Source organism: Otolemur garnettii, unplaced genomic scaffold (assembly GCF_000181295.1).
Source record: "Otolemur garnettii isolate 467f Iridium unplaced genomic scaffold, OtoGar3 scaffold00004, whole genome shotgun sequence".
NCBI lineage: Eukaryota > Metazoa > Chordata > Mammalia > Primates > Galagidae > Otolemur > Otolemur garnettii.
The window spans coordinates 23769750-23795480 of record NW_003852399.1 but is presented as its reverse complement, the minus strand read 5'-3'; the positions used below and the strand labels follow the sequence as shown (position 1 = coordinate 23795480).

General features: G+C 44.6%; 1 protein-coding gene across 1 annotated transcript in view; it reads left to right on the top strand.

Moving 5' to 3' along the window:
- BAALC (BAALC, MAP3K1 and KLF4 binding) overlaps positions 1-20881 on the top strand; it is a 79366-nt gene extending 58485 nt beyond the window's left edge. Inside the window, exons 2-3 of the mRNA XM_003782427.2 lie at positions 7934-8100; positions 20538-20881. Coding sequence (XP_003782475.1) covers positions 7934-8100; positions 20538-20648 — 278 coding nt within the window. The 3' untranslated portion in view covers positions 20649-20881. The remainder of the gene's footprint in view (positions 1-7933; positions 8101-20537) is intronic.
- The last annotated feature ends 4850 nt before the right edge of the window (positions 20882-25731 follow it).

Sequence of the window (25731 nt, the reverse complement as noted above, 5' to 3'; positions counted from 1 at the left end):
CTAGGATTGAAGTCCTAACCCCTAGGACCTCAGAGTGTGATCATATTTGAAGACAGGCCCTCAAAAGAGGTAATTAGGGTAGAATGAGGTCATTTGGGTGGGCATTAATCTAATACAACAGTGTCCTTATAAGAAGAGATTAGGACACAGACTGACTTAAAGAGAAGACCATGTGAAGATAGAGGCAGAAGGGAGAGGCCTTGGGAGAAACCAACCTCCCTGACCCCTCAATCTACTGGACATGTAAGGAAGTGGGACAAAAATAAAAGACAAAGTACAAAGTAAGCCTTTTTGACTTCCAGCCTCTGAGACAGTGAGAAAATAAATTTCTCTTGTTGAACCCATTAGTCTAGGTGCTTTTTCTTGTTGATGCTTCTGTTTGGGGAGGCATTTCTAAGAAACCATCGCCTAATCCCAGGTCATTAAGTCCAAATGCGCCTTTTACGTGGTGCATATTATACATGGTATATGGTCAATATTTACTTATCAGTTTGAAGAAAAGAGAGACACTTCCCATTCTAGTACATTTGGAAAGACAAATTCTCAGGAAGTGGCTGGTTAATCAGTTTATTTCATTTATAACTCAATTCAGACAAAATTATTATCAGCCATGTATTCAGAACGTGAACTCAATGTTTGATGAACCAGTTTCATCTGATGCGACTTTAAGAAATTCTTCCTAAGTAGACTGTTAAATGTCTTATACTTTGGTTTTCTGTCGTTGAGGAGAATGACTTGAGGTTATTTCTGAGGATTTGGGACAAACTCTCTGTGATCACCTTCACTAAGGAAAGCCAGGTGTTCAAGCTAAGGAGAAACTGCCTCTTGCCTACTCTCCACATGGCTTCCTGCTATAGTTTTTAATTCCTATACTTTGCCCTCCTGCTCAGCTCCATTTCCAAAATAGCAAGGAGTTTTGGCAAGAAGTCATCAGTTGGTTGCAATTTATCAGCAAGTTTTGGACACAGCTGTTTCCAATCTTTTGGCAAAATCAGAGATCTGGCTTGTCTCCTGGATGGAATGAAAATTTTGTGAAGGGTGTCAAAAAGATATCCTCCAGGGGCACTCAAATGTCTCTTAATTTACTGTTACAGGATTCACTGTGGGAAAATATATGTGAGAATTTGCACGTAGCCCTCAAAACTATCATTAGATTTGATCTATTTATTAGATACATACACATATAGATAGATCTGTACATATCTATGTCTATGTCTATAAAGCAGATGAGCCTCCACAGTCTTTAGAATTCCCTGCCCCAGAATCCCTGGGGATGGGATAGGGTGGAGAGAATGTTTTAAAATGAGTATTCCTGGACCTCTACGGAATTGAACTTCTGGGGGGAATAGATGTAAGGTCTGCATTTTAACAGACACCCCAGGTGGGTCACATGTACACTAAAATTTGAGCACTGCTTACATGGAAATTTTTCCTAGAAGAAAATACTTGCTAATTCCACAAGGTTTGAAACAAAGAACCTAGGTTAAAAACAAGGGTAATTCTCCCATTTCCCAGAATTGAGAGGGGTGGTATAGACAGGGTTTAGGGTCTAGGACAATGCAGCCTTCACAACATTGTGTCCCAGCCTGGGGCACTTGATGCTCAGTAGGGTTGCCACATAAAATTCAGGCACCCATTTAAACCTCAATCTCAGAAAAACAACAAGAATTTGTTAGCATAAGTGCAGCAGCAGTGCTGAGGGTAGTTTCTGGGGTCTTGGGGTTGGCACAACAAGCTCTGTGGGGGGATTTGGAAAGTTACCCCTTGGTGGCCACCATGCTCCAGCTCCAGCCTCCCCAGAAATTCTGTGACTATCCTAGATCATGTTGATAAATCCCTCCAGTCAATGTCTGTTGCTTGTAGCTCAGAACCCTCACTGATACAGCATCTGTAACTCTCTACTCAACAACTTGCCATCTGTCTAAGGTTCCCACCACTTCCCTGAGTTCTCCCAGAAGTGATCAGGAGACTTCACTGCACAAACTCTTGGGTTTTCTTGCTTCTTACCGTCTTCATGTGGACACCCTGGATGGAGGGGGCTCAGGGAATAAAGCCCTGCCTCAGTGCGCCACCACAGACCCTCTCCCCACTCGCTACCGCCAACCAGAAGCCAGTGGGCAAGGGGCCTGTTGACAGGTACATGCAGGTCAATCTCTCGGAATGCAGCACAGGGTGGAGAGAAGGAGAGCACGAGTCTGGAGGGGCAGAAAATCACATCCATCAAACACAGTACACATAGTACATGCTGGCTTAGCTCTGGTTCCTGAGAAACAGGCTGAGATGGGGATTTTTCACAAGTGACTTCTGGAGACAATTTTGGGGAGAAGCCCAGTGTGAGGGAGGGAGGGAGAGAAGCAGGAACGGGCAGGAGAAGGAGCTGGGTGAAGATGTGGTTTCAGGATTGGTCTAGCGTCAGCCTGATCCACGGCTTGCTTTGGAGTGAGGGACAGACATTTCTTAGAGGCAAAAGGGTGGGGCTATTTTTACCTGCCCTCCCCACCCTCATACACACATATTCTTGGTTGGTCATTGGCCATGGACTGCCACTGATATAATTGGCCAGGCTTCTCCTGGTCAGGGGTCCCCTTCAGCCAAAGGCAAGCCACAGGAGGAGGGGGCAGGGATGAGCCATTAGCCGCCAATATCTGCAGCAGCTGTGGGTTGGGTGCAGGGTCAGGTACATGGATCTGGGGGTGGGGGGTGCCAGTGTCATCTGCCAAAAGGACTCCTTGTCAACAAGTATAGGGAAGAAAAATAATTTCCCCCTACCCTTAGTTCTTAGCTGGGAAGGACTCTGTAACAAAAGACAGATTAATAAGGGAAAAATAAACCAGTTAATTTACACATACACTTATGTGGCACATATCCAGAGAATGAGTAAAATCTCAAAGCGGTGTCTTAGAATTCCAGCTTATACAGCATCTTCAACAAACGGTGAATTTTTAGAGAACAATAAGACAAAGAAATGGGACTTGGAGTCTCCGGGGTGGCAAATTGTAAGAAGGCAAATATGTGGTATTAATAGAGAAAGCCTGGTGAGTAAAGCTCAACACTGGGCACTCCTCTGGTGCCCCCTCCAGGCTGAGAAGGGTCTAATGTTGTCTTTGTCTTTCCTGGTAGCAACGGAGGAGCCCCCCACCTCTTGTTTAGCCGCCAGTGAAAAGTGAATTTCTGTCTTACTTGTAGGCAAATGGGGAGAGGAGAGGAGAGGCAGAGAACTTTGTCGCATTTTCTTCTTTGTTGCCTTCACCTCAAAATAATCCTTACACCAAAGTGGCATATTTGGGGGTGGCACATTCTGGTCTGCTACACAGATCATATCTCTGGCTGATGAGATAAAAATTATTTTTTCCTTTGTGCTTTTCCATATTTTAAAACTTTTCTAAGATTGAGTTTATTTTTTTGGAACTAGAAAATGCAAGTTAAATTAAATCTGTGTAGCAAAAGTACCCGATGTTTGCAAACAAAAGTAACAGTAAATGAAACCCTATTCCTGACCTCTTGCCCACTAGGGCAGTGACCCCACTGTTTGGCAATGCCTGTCTCCCAGCTGGCCCAGCTTGTCATCAGAGCAGTACTTATTTTCAGACTTGGTGGGCCAGTGGCTACCCTCAGCTGATGGTGTGCCCCAGGAATTGAGACTGTAACTAATGTGACTAAGCAATACAGGTGTGGGGAGGGGACGAGGCTGCTGGTGCTGGGCCATCGATGATCAGTACAGTGTGTGTGCCAGGCACCATTAGGACCTTCCTCTACGTGATCTTGTTTAGTCTTTGAAACAGTGGAATCATTATTCCCACTTAATAGATAAGAAAGTCCTTGGGTTGGAAGTTTAGAAATCAGAGTTGTAATTTTTTTTTGCCACCAATGAAAAGTGAAAACTCTGGACCAGATGGTGGATTTTAAAGTGGTATTTCTAGCAGCTCCAGGGTGCAGCAAAGATGCCAGGGAGGAAGGGGCTGCTGCCAAGTATGGGCTTGCCCTTTGCACCTGGGCCTGGGTGGCTCTGCCTGGATCTGTATTCCATGACTCTGTGTGTGCAGCTGGTGCAGCCACACAGGCCTGCAGGGCTCACACAGGCCCAGTGTTCAGGATCTAGCTCTGCAGGCACTCTTGAAATTCCTAGAATTTTGTCTTTGAATTTGTGTCAGTCAATCCAATGGACAAGGGAGCATGTGCTGGAGCGTGGAGCTATGACTCCTGCTCAGTCCCACTTGCTGATGCCGCCCTGGGATGTTCCTCTGCTGCCTGGGCCTCCTCTTCCTGCTTTGCTGCCATCCCTAGGGGGAGGGAGAAGGGAGCTGTGATTCATGTCCTCCAACCCTCACAGGGATCTGGCCATGTGTGTAGGGGAAGATTAGGGTCAGGTGTGTTCCTTGAAGTGCCTCAGGGGTTGGCCATCCAAATCTAGGTTGGCCACAGTGCATTCAGTGGTTGGATCTAGTAGTGGTCTTCCTCACCTTTCGCCTAGATGCAGGGCATGAAACACAAAGAAAATGGCAAGATCTGTGTGGCCCTCTGTAACAAATAGCAAAGGTAGTTCTGCCTGGCCTTGGGTCCCACCCAGTGGCCCCAACGGCTGAAGCAGTTCTACCCTAGTTCAGGGAAGTGGGGTCTCTGCCTCGGAATTGTGCCTTAGAGGCCCTCTGCCCTTCCTCCCATAAACACAAGATGAGTTATCCAGGGGTTGAAGGGACATAGGTACCAACACCCTCACCCTCCTTTAGAACTAGTTGCTCCCCACACTCTGCTCCACTGCAGTCCATCACAGACAAATATAATGGTCCTACTGTGCATGACTAATACTCAGCTCACATATCTTGTGACTCATCACATGACTTTGACAGCACCCAAACTAGTCCATCCCCTGATCCATCAGAGATGTTCAATCAGACAAGTTTGCTTTTGGATATTCTGACAATGTCAAGTTGCTATAGAAATTTCTAAATTTCTAAATGCTTGCACTCTGTTTTTATACTTACCTCACAGCAGACAATAGCATGATCCCTGGCCCACACTAAATCGCTCTATTCTAGGCTCTTCTGTGGGTGCTGGGACCGTAGAATTCAGTCTAAATCTCACCAAGCCCAAGTCCCACCAACCCTGCTTCCAGGGTCCTCACAGACCTCTTCTCCTGAGCCATTCTCCAGGTATGCCCTGCCCTGGGCACACACTGATCACAGACAGGAGGGGCAGAGATGAGATGTGTGCTGGAGTGCCCATACTTATGTATTTCAGGCCCCTTTGGGGCAGGATGGAGGATAAGGGGCTGGGAAGAAAAAGGAACAGGCTGCAACTGGCAGAAGAAGGGGCTGCAGAGATCTGGGGCAAGCCCCCACAAAGGAATCCCGCTGGGAATCCATCCAGAGCACACAATGTGGTGAGGCCTCTGGACCATGCCTTTTCTGTTGTGATGTCCAGTGTTCTGTATTCTGATTTCTATCCCATGGCCACGGTGAGGGCTTTTAGTGTTTGGCAGAGCGGTGGGTGACACGTGGATAGGTGTCCTGCGGACCACCGTCTCCTCAGCCGGGAACCTCAGTATCATCAGCCCTGCTCAGTAGCCCACTCCTCCCTGCCCCAGTATGCCAAGTACACTGTGCTTCTGACGTCTGCATTGTGGCAAATCACTTCTCAACACCTGGGGAAAGGATTTTGTTTTCCTCAAGTTTGATTGAAAGCAAGCCCAGGCAAACATCCTTTCAAAGGAAAGAGAAACAAATGGCTTGACAATTTTTTTTTTAAAACTACACAATTAGCCAATAGGCATATAAATAATGTCATATAGCTAATAAATCAAGAAGGATAAATCTGAGCAATGAGATACTTTATTTTGCCTGCAAAATTGCCAAAGATGAGAAAGAAAACTATTCAGTATTTGTTAGAGTTTAGTAAGTACTGCTGTTTTGTGTATTATTATTATTTTATTGAGACAGAAGAGCAATAGGGAGAAAGATTTGTAGAAGTCAATTTTGGGATATATTGCTAATGACTGAAAAATGCACATCCTTTGAAATCCTGAAGACACTGTTCCACAGTCTTTTTATATTGGTTGCTGATGAAAAGTTGTCCGTCTCAATCTTTTATTTTTTTCCTCTTCTAGAGCTGTTCTTGTTATCACTGATGTTCTGAAATTTCACTAAGAAACCTCCAAGGCTGGGTTTCTCTTTTCACTCAGTTAGCCAAGTACTTGGTAGGCCGCTTCAAGTTGGGGTTTCTCATCCTCCTTCAGTCCTGAGAAACCCTTATGTACTATTTCTTTGAATTTTGCTCCCCTCAGTCTTTTCTAGCTTCTCTTTCTAAAACTCTTGTTAGATCAGGGTTTAATTTCTGGATTTTTGTCCTGTGTTTCCTAATACATTTTTTATACTTTCACTTACCATTTTGTGCTACTTTCCAGGAGAATTCCTTGGCTTGCTCTTGTAGTTCACTAAATTGTCCTTTAACTATATCTCTCCATTATTCAGCTTCTCTAATTGAGTTTATTATTATTATTATTCCAACAGTTAAGACTGTTATTTCAGGCTCGGTGCCTGTGGCTCAAGCAGCTAAGGCGCCAGCCACATACACCTAAGGTGGCAGGTTCGAATCCCCAGCCCGCACCCGCCAAACAACAATAATGGCTGCAACCAAAAAATGGCCGGCGTTGTGGCGGGCGCCTGTGGTCCCAGCTACTTGGGAGGCTGAGGCAGGAGACTCGCTTGAGCCCAGGAGTTGGAGGTTGCTGTGAGCGTGATGTCATGGCACTCTACCCAGGGGGATAGCTTGAGGCTCCGTCTCAAAAAAAAGACTTACTTCAGATACCTCTGGCTGACCCTTTTTGGGTCCCTCTTGTTTTCATTTTGTATTATATCATCTTCCTTCATTTTTCTGAGCAGATTGATTACATTTATCTAAAATTCTCTCCTGCATACCATATTAACTCCATTTCTTCTGGGGTTTCCAACAGAGTTGTCTTTCTTTAGTGGTGTTGGCCTTCCCCAAATGTTTGCTTGTTTTGTTTCTCTCCTAATTTTTGTGACTGAAATTTCCTATTAGAAAGTCATCTGCATTTGAGAAGCCCACTTCGAGGCAGGGACTACCATGGGCCTAACTCTTGGCACTGTTTTCAGAAAGCCAGTCTTGGCCTGGATATCTTCTTTCTTTCAGCTTTCCCAGCCTCTGAGACAAACTCCTTGTAGACCCCTCATCACTGTGGTGTGGCGTTAGCTGGTTGAGGAGTAGAATGGCCAAGCTACCTGGCTGCTTCTAGTTTCCTTTATGGCTTCGGCAGGGCCTATTCCTGCTTCTTTCATCCCCCCAGGTACTACCCCTCCTGCTTCCTTTCTCTTTCCAAAGAGAAACTTTTTACCCATCCTGAATCCCTCAGGCAGACCTCCTCTTGCTTTTTAGTGAGACTATTAAATGTCTTTCTGTCAGTTCTTGGCATCTGTTCTCTGAGGCACACATTTTCCGTTCTGCCCTTTGAGGTGAAACGATGCAAAACTCTCTCTGTAACCTTCAAGCTAATAATCTCCCTTCTAGGAATTTATCCTGAGGATGGTAATTAAAAGTAAAACTTTTACCACAAGGAGTTTCATCACGGTAACTTATGAGAAGGTGGAAACATGTATCCAGTGAAATGGGATTGGTTAAATAAATGGTGAGGTATCCGCACACAGCAGACATGTGTGAAAAATAATATGGCAGAATACGTATGGGAAAATGTCATCAAGGTATCATTAAGGGAAATTTTCAGGTTACATAATTGTTTTAAAATCTAATTTTGGGGAAAAGCACACATATTCTTATAGAAAATTGTAACTGTGCATGTTGGGATTTCTGGTGACTTTCATTTTTTTCCTTTTGGTTCTTTTTCTCCACAATCTCAAGATTGTTTGTTACACCTGCCGTGTGTGAGCCTCTGATGCCACCCTCTGCTTCCCTTCCCCAGGTGTGCTGGAAGACGGACTGTCCTCCAATGCTGTGCCCCGATCCACAGCTCCCGGTGGAATGTCCAACCCAGAGAAGAGGACGAGTTGTGGGACTCAGTGCCCAAACTCCCAGACCCTCAGCTCAGGCCCTCTGACCCAGAAACAGAACGGCCTTCGGACCACAGAGGTAAGATCCCAGCCATGGATTCAACTGAGGACTGGAGAATGGAGTAGGGCTTGTTCAGGGCAGAGCCAACCAGAGGCTGTGTCCTGGGCAGAGTGGCTCACCTTGGTGATAGAAATTCTCTACCCTATATAGAAAATTTTCAGTAACCCTCAGCTCAACCCCAGATTATCCCCTGCCTGACAGTTACATTTTTTGTTGAATCAGAGAAAACTGGCCTTTGATATCTACACTCTAAAGGAAGTATGTGTTTACTTACATACAGCTTTGTTCAAGGATCTCCTTGTGTGTGGCATCTCTTACTGTCTTAGTAGTGAGGACTATGCTGGTTCCAGAAACCAGTCTTGGGCCAGGCAGCTGGCCAGTCTTGGGGCTGGCTGGGTGGGGAAGGAGAGAGGCTGGCGTGGTAGGACACAAGCCTGGCATTTTGCCTTAGACCCTCCAACCAGGTGGGCAGGGGAAGGGTCCCCAAGGATGGCTCTCATAGTAGAATGCAGGGATAGCATCACTCTAGACTGTTGCTATTAGAGAGGGGGCAGGACAGTGGTGTCCCTGCACCTGGCTGGCATCCTTTCTGATCCTATTTTATCTTAGAGCTATGGTTGGGAAGTGTTCAGCCTGTTGCCCATGGCTCCTCCCACAGGTGCAGGGGGTGCAGCCCAGAACAAATGCTCCAGGTAGGCCAGGGTCAGGGTCTGCAATCCCTTCCTCCTACACGGTTCCTGCCTCCAACTTCCTCACCTTTCCCATGCCCCACCCCCTTCACAGTCCACTGCCGACTGTACTCCAAACCCATTTTCTCCTGTCTCCTCAGTCAAAACTTACTGGTCCTGTCTGTCCCTTCAGGCCAACGCCATCTGTTTTCTGAGGGTATAACTTATTATCTAGGGATGGAATTCTTGCTCACAACAATGAGTTGCCTCTTTAAGCTTTGGCCAAAAACTTGTTGCAAATTCACCTGTAAAGCTCATTAACTAAGGACCTCACAGAAATCATTTAGTCTCTCAGAATCTCAGGTTCTTTATCCACACAATGGAAAAAACACCAAAACGAGTGAGCAGAAGGGCCTGCTCCTGGAGGTGTACTTAACAATGGCAGGAAGGAGTAACAGGGGATAGTTAGGTGCTGTAACTCACTTAAATAAAACACTAACAGTGGCTCCGCAGACATGGAGAAGGAAAGAGGAGGGGTGGTGGTGACCCTCCTGTACTGTGGGATAGTGGTGACCTTCCTGTACCGTGGGTCCTGCGTTGTTCACTTTGTCTGGCCTCCTAGAGACCCAGTCATTGTTGTCGTCTCCCAGGGCAGACTGGGCCTCACAGAACTGTGTTCAGAAGCTTGGTGACTGCTCTAGTGCAGGCCCTGTCATTTGTCCTCTAGTCTCCTCCCCACACGTGTGCCTGTACTCTGAGCCAGAACGGGCGGTGGTAGGAAGAAGGCAGCTTTCCTGGAGGGTGGTGTGATCCATGCACTTGTTTCCCCATCTCATTTCCTGCCACCATCATTCATCACTCTAAAACTATATTTAGCAGCTCAGAAAGTGCTTTTAGGTTTACTGGCTCATTAAGTCCTTCTAAGAACATGTGAAGTAAGCACCATCCCCATTTCATACTCAAGGAAACTGAGATTCCTTTGGTTGTGTGACATGAATAAGGCCATGTAAGTGCTGGAGATGGTTGTCAGAAACCTTAAATAGAAAAAGGTGGCTGTCAGAAAGGGGTAACATGAGGTTTTAAAGTTCTTTTGTTCTAGGAGAATTTGGTTTAGTCAGCTATTATCTCAATAATGGTGTATAACAAAGCACATCAACATTTAGTGGTTGAAACAACTGCTTTCCCCTCTCCAGGTCAGCTGCACCGTGAATGGGCTAACCCTGACTTTGGCTTCAGGCTCCAGGGCTGGCTCAGTCTATTCCATGTGCATTAATATTATTCTGGAAATCAGGTCAAGAAAGCATCAGCTCTCTAGGGTCTATTCTTCTCATGACTATGGCACAGACTAGCCTAGTTGAACACAGTTCATATCTCTGCTCCTACAATACCAACTAATACCCTACTGGGCAAAGTAAGTCAAACGAACAAGCCCCACATAAAGCAGAAAGGCCTACTCCATCCAAAGTGGAAAGAGAGCCAAGAATTAGAAGCAGTAAAGCAGTCTGCTGCATGTAACATACATATGGAAAATGTGGAAGTCTTAAGTTGAATGAATTTTTGCGAGCTGATGTCCCCATGGGACCATCATGCAGATAAAGCCATAGAACATTATCCCTAACCCAGAAATCCCTGGTGCGCTCTTCCCAGCCACCATCCGTCTCCCACATTGTAATCACGCTTCTGACTTCTAGCATTATAGATCAGTTAGGTTTATTTTTGAAATCCTTATAAATGGAATAATACAGTGTGGGCCTTTTTGTGTCTGGCTTCTGTTGCTCAACATTATCTTTGTGAAAATCATACAAGCGGTTGTGAGTTGAGATAATTTTCTCATTTTTATTGTTATGTATATTTCATTATATGAATTGACCACAATTTAACCATTTTATTTGATAGACATTTGGGTTGTTTCCAGTTTGGGGCTATTGAGAACAATATAGCTGTTAACCTTCTTGTATGTGTCCTTCAGCAGACATTCACTTCTTTGGGGTACTTACCTAGAAGTGGAGTTGCTGTTTCATAGGATGGGGATATATTAGACTTTGGATCTTGACAAATGGTTTTCCAAAGTGGTAATATCACTTTACACTCTAACCAGCAGGAGATGAGCTCTAGCTATGGAAGAGAAGAATTTAAAACCAGTACTTTGTACTCAATGTGTCTTCCTAAGACCTGTGGTAGCAACTATTGTATACAATGTTGCACTAGGTACAACAACGCATACTAAATACTTTGTTATGTTATCTCACTTAATCCTCACCATAATGGTAACGTGTTGATATTGTCTCTAGTTTATAGATGAGAATTAAGACTCAGAGGGAGCTAAGGAAAGCCCGCCTCCACACCACACATACACATACACACACACACATGCTCTGGGAGTTTGGGGGACATAATAACTGGATTGGAGCCAATGTCCATGGGGCTCCAGCAGCTGTGGAAACAGTGTCACAGGAGAGTGACAACCACATACGCCTGATCAACATAGGACACTGAGCAGATGATCATACCTATACACAGGCCAGGCAGCTTTTATTTTCACAAATCAATGAACATGGCTGTATTGTAACTATTCCCAAAATAAAATCAGGGAGCAGATAACTTCAGTTTTCAGAGTTTGGGCAACTGCTGAAGTTTATCAGTGGTCTTCAAATCCTGAGACCTCACCAGCCGCCAGACATCCTGCGTCTCTCAAAGGGCAAGGCGAAGGTTTTCTATCTAAGGGTGGCTAAGGTGTAAGTTACAAGGGAAGTTCAGCTCTGATTAAAGCTTCTGTCAGCAGAACTATTTCATAGCCTCTCAACTGCTTAAAATCTGCCTGAAGAAAATAGTTTTCTTCCTGTTCCCTCCTGGGCCTTTGATATACTGTCTTCCTAGTGTGTCTCTTCTACTCAGGGCCGAAACTCCATACTTTTTTTTTTTTTTTCAGTATCTGGCTGAGTCAGCACGCATTTGCCTCTTCTAGTCTTCCTGTGCACCCCCAAAATGACCTACTAGTGTTTCACAGAGTTCTCTTTGTGCATCATTCTTTGGCATATTTTTAAAGCTTTCCTTCTCCAGAAGTCTCCATTTCATGAAGTATGCATCCTCATCCACGGGTCTGCTACAGTTTCCCAGTCAGATTTACAGAACGAGTTTGTGTGTTTCAAGCAATCCTCTCTGGGCCTGGCAATTTTCCTCATCAGTTCCTATAACTACTGTTAAGATTCGGTCACCAAGTGCTCACGGAGTGCTGTCTAGCAGCCAGGCACTGTTCTAGTGCCAAGAAGCCAGGAGCAGAAAAGGCAGGCATAGCTTTTGCTGTGAAGCCACTGCCAGTTTTAATGGGGTGAGGGTGGGGACTCAGAAAATATAGAATAAATAAGCAAAGCATTTATAGGAAGAGGATAGTTATTAGTAGGAGGTAGCAACTGCTCTATCTAACACAGATGCCACCCCACAGTTCAAAGCGTTTTCTGGAGGGTGATGGGGGGCACCTAATATCGCTGATGACTGTGACCAGCAGCAGCTCGTGCCCTGGGCCTTTCTTCACTTCATGGCTTCAACAACAAATCGTATCTTTCTTTTTTCACTTCCCTCTAACCCCTGCCTTATGCCTGGGGTTAATAGGTGTTAACTGGCAAAAAGATTGTGGCAAAAAGGATCTTTCACAAACTGGAACTGACTGTCTCGGTGGGGAGCTCTTTCCCTTTCTCCACTGCATCTTGATTTCCTCGATCATCTGGGGCCTTATTGACTCTGCAGGGTCTGATCCACCACTGGCTGGGTCTCCTTCCTCTGGCTCCCTACCAGAGCCAAACAAACAGCACGAGAGGCAGGTCTGCAGTGGCCTGTCTCGTCCTGCTCGTCACTTGTTCAGGAGCTCTGGGCGGCCTCCAAACAGTACTCTCTAACCTGAATGTGCCGTGTCCTTGGCTTAGGACTCTTGGTTTTTCCCCTCCTAAATTATCTCCTCAAGGGCGGCGCCTGTGGCTCAAAGGAATAGGGCACTGGCCCATATACTGGAGGTGGCGGGTTCAAACCCAGCCCCAGTGAAAAACTGCAAAAAAAAAATTATCTCCTCAAGTACTGAACTATGGTAGACATGTAGATGTGGATACAGCTTTATGCAGACAAAGCTCTGAATATATGGCTGCCTTCCCAAGGAGCCTTCATGCCTTCAGAAGCTGCATATTTTTGAGTTAATTTATTATCTTTGGCAAAGTGACCAGTCCATGCTAAGGGAATTAGCTGGACTGATTCTCAGCTAAGGAGCTTCCTCCTCCTCCTGCCCTTCCCCTACACCCAGGCACTAAAAAAGACTGGGGGAGGGAGCCCCACAGAGATGGGAAACCTGATCAAAAAAGGTTGATCAGCCCAGAGCTTCTTCTGGGCACAGTAACATGAGATATATCAAGGCAGAGTTGAGAAAGCAACTATGAGTCTTCCCTGGAAAAGCAAAAACAAGGATTAGAGGGAGAGAACAAAAGAAATCGGTGGGGACAACGGCGGGAAAGCTGCTGGAGGACACTTCAGCTAACAGGTGCAAAGATGGCGCACTGAGAGTTCACACTCAGACATTATACGAGGCATCCATGTAACAGAAAATGTGTACCCCCTTACTATTTTGAAATAATAAAAAAAAAAAAAAGAGCATTTTGGTGTACTCACTGGCTGGTGCAAGCCTGGGGAAAAGGAAGGAACTTAGCAGCATAGGGATATGCACCTATTTATTTGCTGTTACCTGTTGTAGAGATTTGCAAGATTCACTATTCATCTAAGGGTCTGTAGGAAAACCCCATGAAAAGGCTCTCAGGGCAGAGCCCTCCTTATTCTTCTTTATATTCTTCCCTTGACCCCTGTGCCCACTTCAGGGTTATGCACCTGACAGGTACTCGATAACTATGTGTTGATGGAGGTGGTCCCTGAGGTTTCCTGTGGCTTGGAGCCCACCCATCCTGGCTCTGAACCCCTTCATATGATGACTGTTTCTTCAGTTACTTTTCCAAAGCAGGTTCTGCTGCCTTCCTAATCTTTTTTATTATTATTAAATGATAACTGTGTACATTAATGCAATTATGGGGTACAATTGATCTTCTATCTGAGATTCAACTTGAAAAAGAACAATCCCGTTTGGCACTTGGTAAAACTAGGCTGAGTGAGTCTAAGTGAGACGGAGGCACAGGGCAGGGGTCTGCATGGAATTTTCTCTAGGCCAGCAGGATTCTGGAGGGTTTTGTCTGAAATAGGGCCTGATGTCGCCTTCAACATCAGCCGGCCCTTAGAAGAGCACCTGACTGACCTTGCACTGATGCTGTAAAATTCACAAAACAGCAGCAAATTCATGGAACTTGGGAACAACTAGAAGTTTGTTATTGTCTTTGTCGCTTTAACAGGACCTGACTGAGAAGTCAAATGTCTCAAGTTGCAGCTGACAAAGCTCCGGTCTTTAATCTTTGAGGAAGGAAGAGAGGAGGAAACTAATGTTTCCGGAGTCCCTACTATGTGCAGGACATCGTCTTTAACCCTTACAACTCCAAATGATAAGTGGCATCATTCCTCAATTGGGAAAATAGAGGCTCCAAAACTAGATATTTGGCCAACACAGCCCAGGAAGCAGTGATTTGGCTCTGTTAGAATTCAAACCCAGGTCTGTCTGCCTCCAAACCCCATGTTCTTCCTCCCCATTACTTGAAACATGATGGAGAATATAGAGAGAGCTTCAGCAGAGTGCGGGAGGCTGGATGTGGGACCTGGGGCCACCATCTTTAGTTAGACTCACCACCTGTACTGACATTGGCCTTGGGCAAATTGCATTAGCCTGGTTGATTTCAGCTCCCTCACTGGGAAAGTGAACACAGCACTGTTCCCACCTATCTCTCAGGGATGGTGCAAGGAACAATCAATCATGAACATGCTTGAAACCCTGTAGGGTAGTTCAAGGACATTTAGGCAGGACAATGCAAACAGTTTCCATTCCCAGGGATTTTTTTTTCTCTCCCTTTCTTTCTTTACACGTGTTTATCATCAGATTATTTATTGAGTATCTGTTATGTGATAGGCAGGAAGTCAGAGTCTGGGGCTACTGTAGTAAACAAAATAATCTAGGTTCCTACCTTCTTGAAGTTTATAATCTGATGAAAAATTAGAAAATAGGTAAACAAATTAACGTTCTCTTCAAACTGTAGTTAAAGGCTAGGAAGTAAAGAGTCTAGGGACAGGGAATAATAGGGCCCTGTGCTTGTGTATACCAGAAAACCCTTGCAACTCTCCATAAGAAATTATTAGCCGTGATTGCCTGTGGGGAAGGTGCCAGGAGCCAGCAGCCAGGGAGCAAGTGTTACCTTTCACTGTGGCCTTCTCTATCCTGTGAATTTCTTTTTATCACAATTATGTATTGCTTTAATGATTTAAAAATACCAGTTATACGGACAAATTATAAATCATGATCTCAGTAAGTCTTGCTTTTCTTTGGTGTCTGCAAAGAACTATGAAAAGTTTCATGAAGTCCCATGTCAGGTATAGATATATTTATTGAGTCCAGGCAAAGCCAAGGACATCTCTCTATTTCCATTTTAGGAGAACATAAGAAAAGGCTGCAGTCTTGAATCCAGGTCTCTGAGGAGCAGCCAGGCTGTCCCCACCCCCATGGGGAACAGCTGGATCATTCATTGACTTCTGAACCCCAAGAGAGACCAGTCCATCTGGGTTGGAGATTGCCAAGAAGTTATCACAGTCAATCTGGTTACCCTTGAGAAATGGCAGCCAGTAAATTACTTTTAATTAAAGAGGCAGTACCAAGAGGAGTATAATCAATGATTCACAGGGCACTAAAACTTCAGAAATTAAAATAAAGCAAGGAAAGAATAGAAAAGCTGTGAAACTAGGTGAGAAACAAGAGGTGGCCCATTAACAAGAGTCCATGGTGAGAAAACTCACAAAGGAGAATATTAGAAGTGGAGGAAGGATCGAATCAGCAGACAGCTGCACACAGAAAAGGTGCCAAATAGGCTTCTCCCCTCATCCAACTGGGAACCAGAAGGTTTTCTGAAGCTAGTACACTTTTTCTTTTCCTGTCATTAAAAAAAGGGAATGGGATCTTAAAAGGTTTGGCTAGCTGAAAACTACATCAGAGGGGAAACTATGTGGTATCAAGTGTCACAGCCACCACGGGACAAAGTGACGGAATTGTTCCTTGTATTTACATAGCTTTTTTCTCATAGGAGGGCAAAAAAGCTCACTTCTCAGAATTTCTAGGGAAAATATCTGGCATTGTGTTCTCTTTATCATCTCTGTTCGCCCTCTCATTTGGGCTTGGAATCTAAGGTTTCCAAGTTACAACTAGATTGTGGCAACTTCCAACCTCCTGAATATCCTCAACAGCTGTCAAGGGGGTGGATGCTTTTGCTTGATATCTCAGATTCAAAGGTTCTCTTTGGTAAAAGTTTTCTTTCTTTCTTTTTCCTTCTGTCTCAAGAAGGAAAAAAAACAGCAATAGCTTTGCGTAGTGCCATGGCATGACAGCTCACAGCAACCTCCAACTCCTGGGCCTAAGCATTCTCTTACCTCAGCCTCCCAAGTAGCTGGGACTACAGGTGCCCACCACAATGCCCAGCTATTTTTTTGGTGGTAGTTGTCATTGTTGTTTGGCAGGCCCAGACTGGATTCGAACCTGCGAGTTCTGGTGTATGTGGCTGGAGCCTTAGCCACTTGAGCTATAGACAGCGAGCCTGGTAAAAGGTTTCTAAGAAAATGCATTATTGTTCTAATTGTTTGATTTGTGTTGTCATTCTCAATTGTTTAATTTGCTAAATTTAATGCAGTGTAATTATTTGAAAGTGGATTTCTTTAAAGTGTGGTACTTTCTGAGTCCATAATTGGAGTATAGAACTCTAATTTGTCCTTTATCCAAAAGCATATCTTTTAGTTATTATTGTTTGGGGGTCTTTTTTGTTATTTGTTTATTTGTTTAGTTTTAATTTCAGACTAATATTAGACAATTAGGTCACAATGTTTGCATTCTTTAGGTAAAGTCCCTGTCATAATTGTGTCCCACACCCATGAGGTATGCCATATACCCTAACATTGTGCCCACCAATCCCCCTCCCTCCTATCCTCTCCCCTCTCCCTCCTTCCCTCAACTTGAATTGAATTCAGTTTTTCTCTTGTGTGGGCGTGTAGTAGATCATCTACTGGCTTCATATTAGTATTGAGTGAGTACACTGGATATTTCCTTTTCCATTCTTGTGATACTTTACTGAGAAGAATGTGTTTCAACTCCATCCAGGTTAATACAAAAGATGTAAAGTTTCCATTTTTAGAGTTGTTATCATTGTTGCTCTTTAGAAGCAGTAGTCATAGTTTCAGTAGAATGAGGTTTTAGATTTCAGTATGCTATGTTTAACTGACATCATCTTTTTGCAAATAAAGTTGATGTTAATAGCTATAATTGGGGTGACTAATCGTCTTGGTTTGTTGGGTCCTGAGAAGGTTTCTGGGATGTGGGACTTTTAGTTTTACAATGTGTCAGTCCCAGATAAACAGGTATAAATCGATCACCTGTGTGATATACTTAATTCTCTCAAAAAAAAAAAAAAACCCTAAAAAGCAAGCAGTATTTTCCCATTTTTCAGGTAATGTAAGATGCAAAGGTTAAAGCAATGTGTCTTGTCACAGCTACCTGGCAAAGGCTTGCTCTAAATCCAGGTCTGTCTGGTTCCAAAGCTTGTGCTTGGAACATTTCCAGCGGGCAGACCTGTGATATACAGATTTAAGAAACTGCCATATTGTGGTTGGGATTACAATCATATCTATTCTGTGACTGTTCCAGGAATTTGGTAGCCTTTGGCTCTTTACTTAGCAGTAGCTAAGTAGCTAAGTTGGATAGCCAACTACTGAATTTCTGCTTAGATGTGAAAGCTTAGAAGTGCAGACTGAAATAGAGAACAGAGGCATTTGGTGTGTATCATCTTTATAACCTTTTGTGAAACTTTTCTAAAGAAAAGCATTTCTGCAGTTTGGAAAGTTTACATTTCCATCCATTCTGGAAAGTTCTCCTACTTCCCAGAACTCTAAGGGGAATACTGCTGTCAATCTGGCTCATTTCAAAGAAGGGTTCTGTGTTTCCTTCCCCTGCCTCAGTCCTTGAAGCTTCTATGGAATAACACTCAAGGTGGAAGGCGGATGGGACTGGCCTCATACACACAGCGGCCACACTTTTCTTTAGGAAACAGAATCGTTTTGCCTTTGTTTCCTCTGTGTGTGTCAGTGATTAGCACACACAAGGTAGCACATGTAAAGTGGAAAGGCCAGTACCTACTCTTGGGAATACAATGCCTTAAAGCACAGGAGGAGTTGTAGATAGATAATCGGAGATGTATGGTGTGAAGATTGTGAGACTCTATATAAGTGCTCTGATTTGGGGAAAAAATAAACTCTTCAGAGTCTTTCCTAGCCCTTGGTGACAGTTCAGGCTTAGAATTGACCCCTAAGCAGTATTGCCTCCTAGTTGTTTTGTTTTGGTTTTTGTTTTTAAGACACATTTTCACTCAGTGGCCCTTGGTAAAGTGCCATGGTGCCATAGCTCACAGCAACCTCAAACTCTTGGGCTCAAGCAATCCTCTTGTGTTCAGCCTCTGGAGTAGCAGGGACTACAGGTGCCTGCCACAACATGGGGCTAGTTTTTTCTTTTTTCTTTTGTAGAGGCCCTACTCTTGCTCAGGTTGGTCTCGAACTCCTGAACTCAAGCAATCCTCCCACCTCAGCCTCCCAGTGTGTTAGGATTACAGGCGTGAGCCACACCACCCAGCTCTAACTACTGGTTGTTAAAGCAGGAGTCCACTGACAAAATAGCGAGCTTACTCATTTATTCAGCTACAGTTAAGGTGAGAGCCCACTCTGTTTCTGAACCTCTCTGGGCACTGGGCACCCAAGGAGGAAAATAATGAAATCCTGTCATGTGAAATCAACAGATAAGGCACACACTCAGAATTATCCTTGGACATTTTTCCCTCACATCACCCATAAAGTATTATCTTAGGTCAGATTCCCCAGAAGCACAGCCTGAGCTAAGAATTCTTGTGGAAGTGACAGAAATGTACTCTCAGGTGAAACCTGCCCGTGGAGAAAGCAGGGCAGGGCAGGGGACCAAGTCCAGCAAATACAAAAACTCAACTCAACAGCTGCAGTCCGGCTTCAGCCTAATCACAGGGGTGCTCTGGAGCATGCATGGCTCATAGATTTATACCCCCTGGAGGCAAAAGGGCCAGCTTTTTGTTTCCCTAATAGTCATTGGCTATGGGCCTCTCCGGGAATTAGAGTGTAGCCTATCAGCATTCCTGGGGGAGGTGGCTCCCATCAGATGAGAGCAATTCAGAGGGTGTCACAGGAGCAGTTAGCAGCCAACACCCAGAGCTGGGGAGGTGGGGATGCTCTGCCTGAGTCCAGGGAATATGGAGTGGGGTGTCGCCAGCAGCCACACAGGTACACAGGATTTACGTGACATGATAGAAACCTACATATATTTGTTTGTTAACAAATACAACAGAACAATTTATTTTTAGCCAGTGTGCCACAGTTCACCATTTCTCTGAGTGTGCTACAGATGAAGTAGTTGGCTTATGTTCAGGGGCCATGTTGTATGAAAAACATGCATCTCTCAACCCCCAGCATGGGAAGATGCTCACACCGTGAGGGCTACCCTGCAGATCTGAGATGGAATGTGTGTCCAGGAAGCAGCCTGTGAGATTTCAGCATGCAGGATGTTTATTAGGAGGTGCCCTTGGGGTTGACATCTGTGCAAAGGGATGGAAGCAGGATAGAGCTGAGGGAGAAGCTGAGCCATGATACTAGCTGAAACCAGCTCAGCTGCCCCTGCCCCAGGAGAGCTCTGGCACTAAGTGGTCTGTAAGAGCTGACCTGTTTGGGGTCCACATGGCCATGACGTACACACCTCTATGTACCACCTCAGGAAGGGCAGGAGCATGGGTAAGGAGGCTCTCTGCAGGTGAGGCTACCCTTGAAGGGTCAGCTGGAGGCTGTTTGCTGACTGTTCTCCCTGCGATGGGGATTGGGCAGTCCAGCTACGGTGGACACAACCTACAAAGCTCACCTCCTGCTCATTCCCAGTGCACAGTCATTGAGTGGAAGGCATAAAGTTCGCCCCTCACTAGTCAAAGTGGTTTTCTCTTTGGAGAGAGTGAAGGTGGGAATTGGGCACAGATAGTGGAAGAACCTACAATTAAGTTAATGCTTTAATATTTAATATTAATTCTGGACTTTTATCATTGATCACTTAGAAGGGGAAAGCCTATCCTTTTTAAGTGTTTTTTTCATTTTTGTTTAGTGACAGGCATTACCTTATTTAATCCTTAAAATAACCTTATGAAGTTTATTCTTCATTTTATAGATGAGCACTAGAAGAACTAGAAAAAACTTGCCCAAAGTTAAATTATATAATCAGTGTTGGAACCAAAGTCTGTATGATTTCAGAGCTCAGACCGTTAACCACTCTTCCAAAGCCAGGATGAAACCTTTCATATTGCCCTTTGATGGACCTTAGCTAATCAATTCATTCATCTGATAATTCAACCCATGCCTATGGTTTGGGTTAGTATCACAGATCCATCAGAGAGACTCTGAAACAGAGGATATACACATGTGTTCTTGTGGGCCATCCTTCCTGCCTCTCTGTGTGTGTGCATACATATGCGTGTGTGTATGTGTAACAACCTCAAGTGATTAATGCAAATTCAAGGACCTTTGGATATTTCCTAGTAACTCAGTGCACTATTTTAAACTTTCCAACAGGCTAAAAAAGATGGGAAGAGAATGTCTGCAAAAGAAGTCACCATTAATGTTACAGACAGCATCCGACAGATGGACAGAAGTCGAAGAATCACAAAGAACTGTGTCAACTAGCACAGTGTCCAAATGCAGAGCAGATGGACTTCTCTGTTGCCCTTCACAGTCCTGGATCTGATCATGGAACCTTGAGGAAGTGGATGCTTCTTGCTGAACCCGAACGCTGCCGAGTGCCCAGGGAGATTGTCTCACCTGGCAGCAAACAGCTGCTTGAGTTGTTGAGACCTTCTGAGCCTCCTGTGATCACGCCAACATGTTGGCACAGTGCTCACATAGCCAAATAAACTTCAGGCTGCAGTTCAGTTTGCCTCTTTGCACCTCCTGCAGTGGGGTCTGGCGGTGAGCTAATGCTCCAGATCAGTGTCTAAAATGGACAAGCAGAGAGCGCGGTGAAAGGTTCACACCTCAGCACTAAGCTCTCCTGGCCACAAAAGTGTGTTCAGTTTCAGGCAAGCTTATTCTTTCCTTTCTTCTTTTTAAATATCCCCATCACAAAACCTGCTGTGTTCACTTAAAAGCTGGCTCTTCACCCAACTCTAAACATAGATGAGAAATCAAGGAACAGGACCACTCCCTCCTGTCCTTGTTTCCTTAGCTCTCAGTATGAGACAGACCAGGTCCACTCTCTCACTTCTGAACTCCCTTCACACCTGTGGCATGTCTTTGGGAGGTTGCTGTGATACAGCCACTCCTGCTCCTGACCTGCCTGGGAAGTCCTCTACGCTGGCATCCATGTCGGCTTCTAGACCATAATGTCACCTTCCTTGGGGCCAAACTAAGATGTCCCTCAAGGCTCAGCCAGTCATTGAAGTTTTTCATAACTGTCCAGTCCCCTGTGCTTATGTTCTTGAGAGACCTCCCTCTCCATTTGGGTCCTTTGCAATTGTCAATCGAGGACTGGACACTGCTTGTAAGAGGGAGATGATCCAGGGACATGTGGCAGAGCACACAGATTCCCCTTGGCCTCTCTGTACACAGCCTGAGGACTATGTCCTTTTGGCATCTGCAAAGAAATCACTTGAGAAAGCCCATACTTGGTTGATGTGTATTCACATTGACATGAGATTGTATGCACTACATTAGAAATCAAGTAGCTGACACAGAAAGAGGATGTTTTGATAGGAATAATTTTCTAGCATTTCTTTAAACATGTTCAACTAGAACTATTTTCTTCAAAAATAATATAGCATGTTTTTTAAAGGACTGTTAACATGCCTGGGATTGGGAAAGGTAGGACTAAAGTTGTACCAAACTATACCAATAAACTCCACGTTTAGCAGAAATAGGCAGCCTGATGGTGTGTGTTTCTATAACATCCAGAGAACTGACATAGGGTTTAAAGGTCAGATACTCAATCTCCTTCTCTGCTAACACTGTTATTCCTCCAACAAAAGTGGTTAGTATCTTCTTTCTTTCCTTCCTTCCTTCCTTCCTTCCATCTTCCTTCCTCTTTTCTTTTCCCTCTTCTCCCCTCCCCTCCATTCCTTTCCTCCTCCCATTCCTTCCTTTCTTCTTTCATGAGTAGATTGTATATTTATTCATTAAACAGTAAACACCCTCCTGTGCCAGGCACTATGCAGATTCGAGGGGTTTGGCATCTGGTCAGTCAGGACCATATATCCTGAATTTATCAGTAACTTCGTAACTAGGAGACTGACCTAGACCCTATGGTAAAGTGTGCTTTGTGAATTGCTCTGCGGTGGAATCTCACTTTTCTATTCAGGGAAGGTTTGTACCTTGAACTGGGTGTTCTCCTAACCACTACATAACCCTTTACCATACACGTAACTACAGTTTTCCTAAACTTTTATCATTTTGTGATTCCTTTAGAAAGGGCTTTTAGGGAACTTAATACTCTAAAAATTTTTTTCAATAATAATAAAATAAAAGCAAACCTGTGGCTCATTTGCCTCCACTGGCATTACTCAGCAGGAGCCTCCAACTACCAGTGGTTGGCAATGACCCTCCAAGTTCAAGGGCTCTCTCTCCCAGGGCATGTGAGTTATTTTTGTGTGAGGTGTTCCTCAGCCACTGGCTGAGCCTCTTTACAGCTTTGTCTCTGCATCAATTCATCTCTGCTTGTTGTTTGGTTTTTATCACCTTGAAAAAGTGTCTCTGTTTTGTATAGAAACAGTTTCTCACCTCTAGGGGGGAGGAATTACAAGGGCCTAGGATCTAGCCCTCCCCAGAACAATCTGGATTCCACCAAGATAGTAACTATAAGTTGAACCATGTTACTGAAAATTCATCTGGCAAATTTTTCACATGTGTATGAGACAGAAACTGATTCTTACTATCCTATTAGGTATCACTTTTCAACACAAAGTTTGTGTCAATAAAGTTATTAATTTCAAATATACATGGGTGGTTACAGAGAATCTTTACTGGAAACTTAAATTTGTATGTAGAGCTGTTTAGACTCTCTCTCTTCCTCCTTTTTTTCTTTTTTTAACATAAGTGATACTGTGAAAAAGCCTTGTGAAGTAGGTAAAGAGAATGTGATTAGTCTTCTTTTACATGCATAGAAATACTTTTATACAATCCACCCAGCTAGTAAGTAATGGTGCAGGGACTCCAGAGAGGGAAGCCTGCCAGCAAATCAGGCCCTTCCCCATCACACACCTTCCATGGCAGGATGGCTGGCTGGGAGACTAAGCCTTTTACAGAGGAATTGCCATGGTGCCTAAGATTGAGCTGAGCCCAAATCTAAGAGGGCAATTTGGATTATTGGAGAAGGCCAGAGAGAGAAGTTTGGACAAGGCTGTTAGAGATTGCAGAGGGCTGGGAGCTCTCGAGGACTCTGGGGTGGTCCAGGCTCATCTGGTCCTCCAGAGAGGGTGATCCTGGCCTGGTGTGAGAGAGTGACTTTGGTGGAGGTCTGAGTATGGATAAGGATTTCACAGTTCAGAGACGGAAGTTGTACCCCTTAGAATAACTACTTAGACCTAAAGGTAGGGGAAGCCAGGGACCACCCCTGCTGCTGCTATTCCCTGAACACTCCTTGGATGTGTAGGTGGCCCCCCATCCCTGCTGCCCCCCTCTGCAGTGCTCCCTATGTCCTGCCCAAATGCACCCCCTTCTGCAGTCCATGTCTAAGCCCTGCTAACCTTCATGTTCTGTGATCTTCACTAGCGCCTCTTGCTGGCTGCCTGCAGACTTCATCCCATCTCTCTCTGCTCTAAGAAGGGCTTAAAACACTGGCAGCTTCTGTGCTGAAACCAGGTAACACACCTGATGTTAACACTTGGGAATTCCACACCAAAACCCAGATCTAGCCAAGACTCCTAGTTTAGAATTCAATATCCATCCTTCCCTTACTCAATAGCTAGGTGTATGTCCAGAATCTTAGAATAAAGATTACACTTTCCAGCCTCCCCTTACAGCTAAGTGAAATCAGGATTCCAAAGTTTGGGGGGCTTGCAACAGGGTTCTTGGCTAGATAGGGTAAAATGGGGTTGGAAAAGTTTTGGGGGAGGTAGTGCCAGTCAAGAGAACCATTTTGGACCCATTAAGTATGAAATATCTGAGTAGAGGTGTCCAGGAGGCAGCCGGACACATCTGTATGTAGGTCAGGGATGAAGAGAGGAATCTGGGAGTCATCAACACATAGAGGGTATTTCACACAAAGGGATTAATTTGTCTGATAAGGGGCTGGAGAAGAGAGCCTAGGACTGTGCCAGGAGATACTCCAACATTCCAAGAGTTAGTGGTAGAGAAAAAGTCAGCATAGGATACTGAGAAGTGGTGAGAAAGTTAGGAAGAAAACTGGGAGATCGTGAACTGAAGCCAAGGTAGAAAAATGTTTCAGGAAGGAAAAATGGTCAGTCACGGCGAATGCTGTCATGAGGACAGAAATCTGACTGCAGCTAGCACCAAAGAGGTTACCAGTGACCTTGACAAGAGCAATTTCAGTGAAAGGTGGTCACAGAGGTCAGCTAGGTGGGCCCTGATTGAGTATCAATAATGTCTTTGTAAGATAAGGATATTAGGACACAGACACACACAAAGGGAGAAGAAACCAGCCTTGATGTCAGACTTCCAGCCTCCAAGATTGTGAGAATATAAATTTCTGTTTTTTAGGCCAACCAGTTGATGATGTTTTATTATGGCAGCCCCTAGGGAACTAATACTGTGCCCTAGAAAAATACTTGCAGATTCTTATTATATAAACCAGGTGTTTGTGAACAGTGCTGACTTTTAGAACTTACTTCATAGAAGCCAGAATGACAGAGGACAAAGGTACACGGGACTGAAGCAGACAGTGTGCTGCGTCTCCCCGCCCCTCGGCCCCTTTAGTCACCATCTGACTTGCAGCCACAACACCTCCTTGGCCAGAGGGCTTCACCTTGCCACTGCCACTGCAGGAGTTGCCAGGGCACCGGCAACTGAATAAGCAAGCGATGCTTATTCACTCCTCCCCCCATCCCAGCTTCTGTCAGGCAGAGACTGCTGGGAGCTCCCCCAAGACTGCCGGGTGGTGTGATGCTCGGGTATGTGCTCTCTACAGGCTCCTAGAATTTCTCCAGATTAATTAAGTTCCAGTTACCCACCAAATAGCTGGCTTACTTTACTGGATACTTTTCTGATTAATTTTAGAGTAGATGCAGTCTTCAATAGGAACAGCATCCTCTCCCCTCTCTTTTTCATTATCACAAACATCATCTTTTCTAAGACCCAGTTTTCACCAGTAGACAGTTCGCCTCCTTCTCCCTAGCATGAGATATACATTCTGCTATCACCGATTTATAAGTGTTCCATCTATATTGTAATACATAGTTTAGAAAAGACTTTAAGACCAATAAATACACTTGATCTTAGCCAAAAGGCCAAGAAACAATGGGACCAATAAAGAAATAAGCAGATGTTTTCTGTTTTGTTTCGAAGGGAATCTCTGATATATCCTAGATAGAAGAAGTGACTTGGAAAGGTGCCCCAAAAGATGTCTTAACACAAATGATAAACTATGTGCTTTCAAGGGACCAGCAGGTGATACAAATGAATTTTATAGACCGCCGGGGGGGCAGTGTGACCTGGAGGGAGCATGCATGTCACACTCAAGGATACCAAAGCTTGGAGAGAGGGGGAAGCTTGGCAAGACAAACAATTGCACCAAGATTTTGTGACCCACTCTATAGGCTCA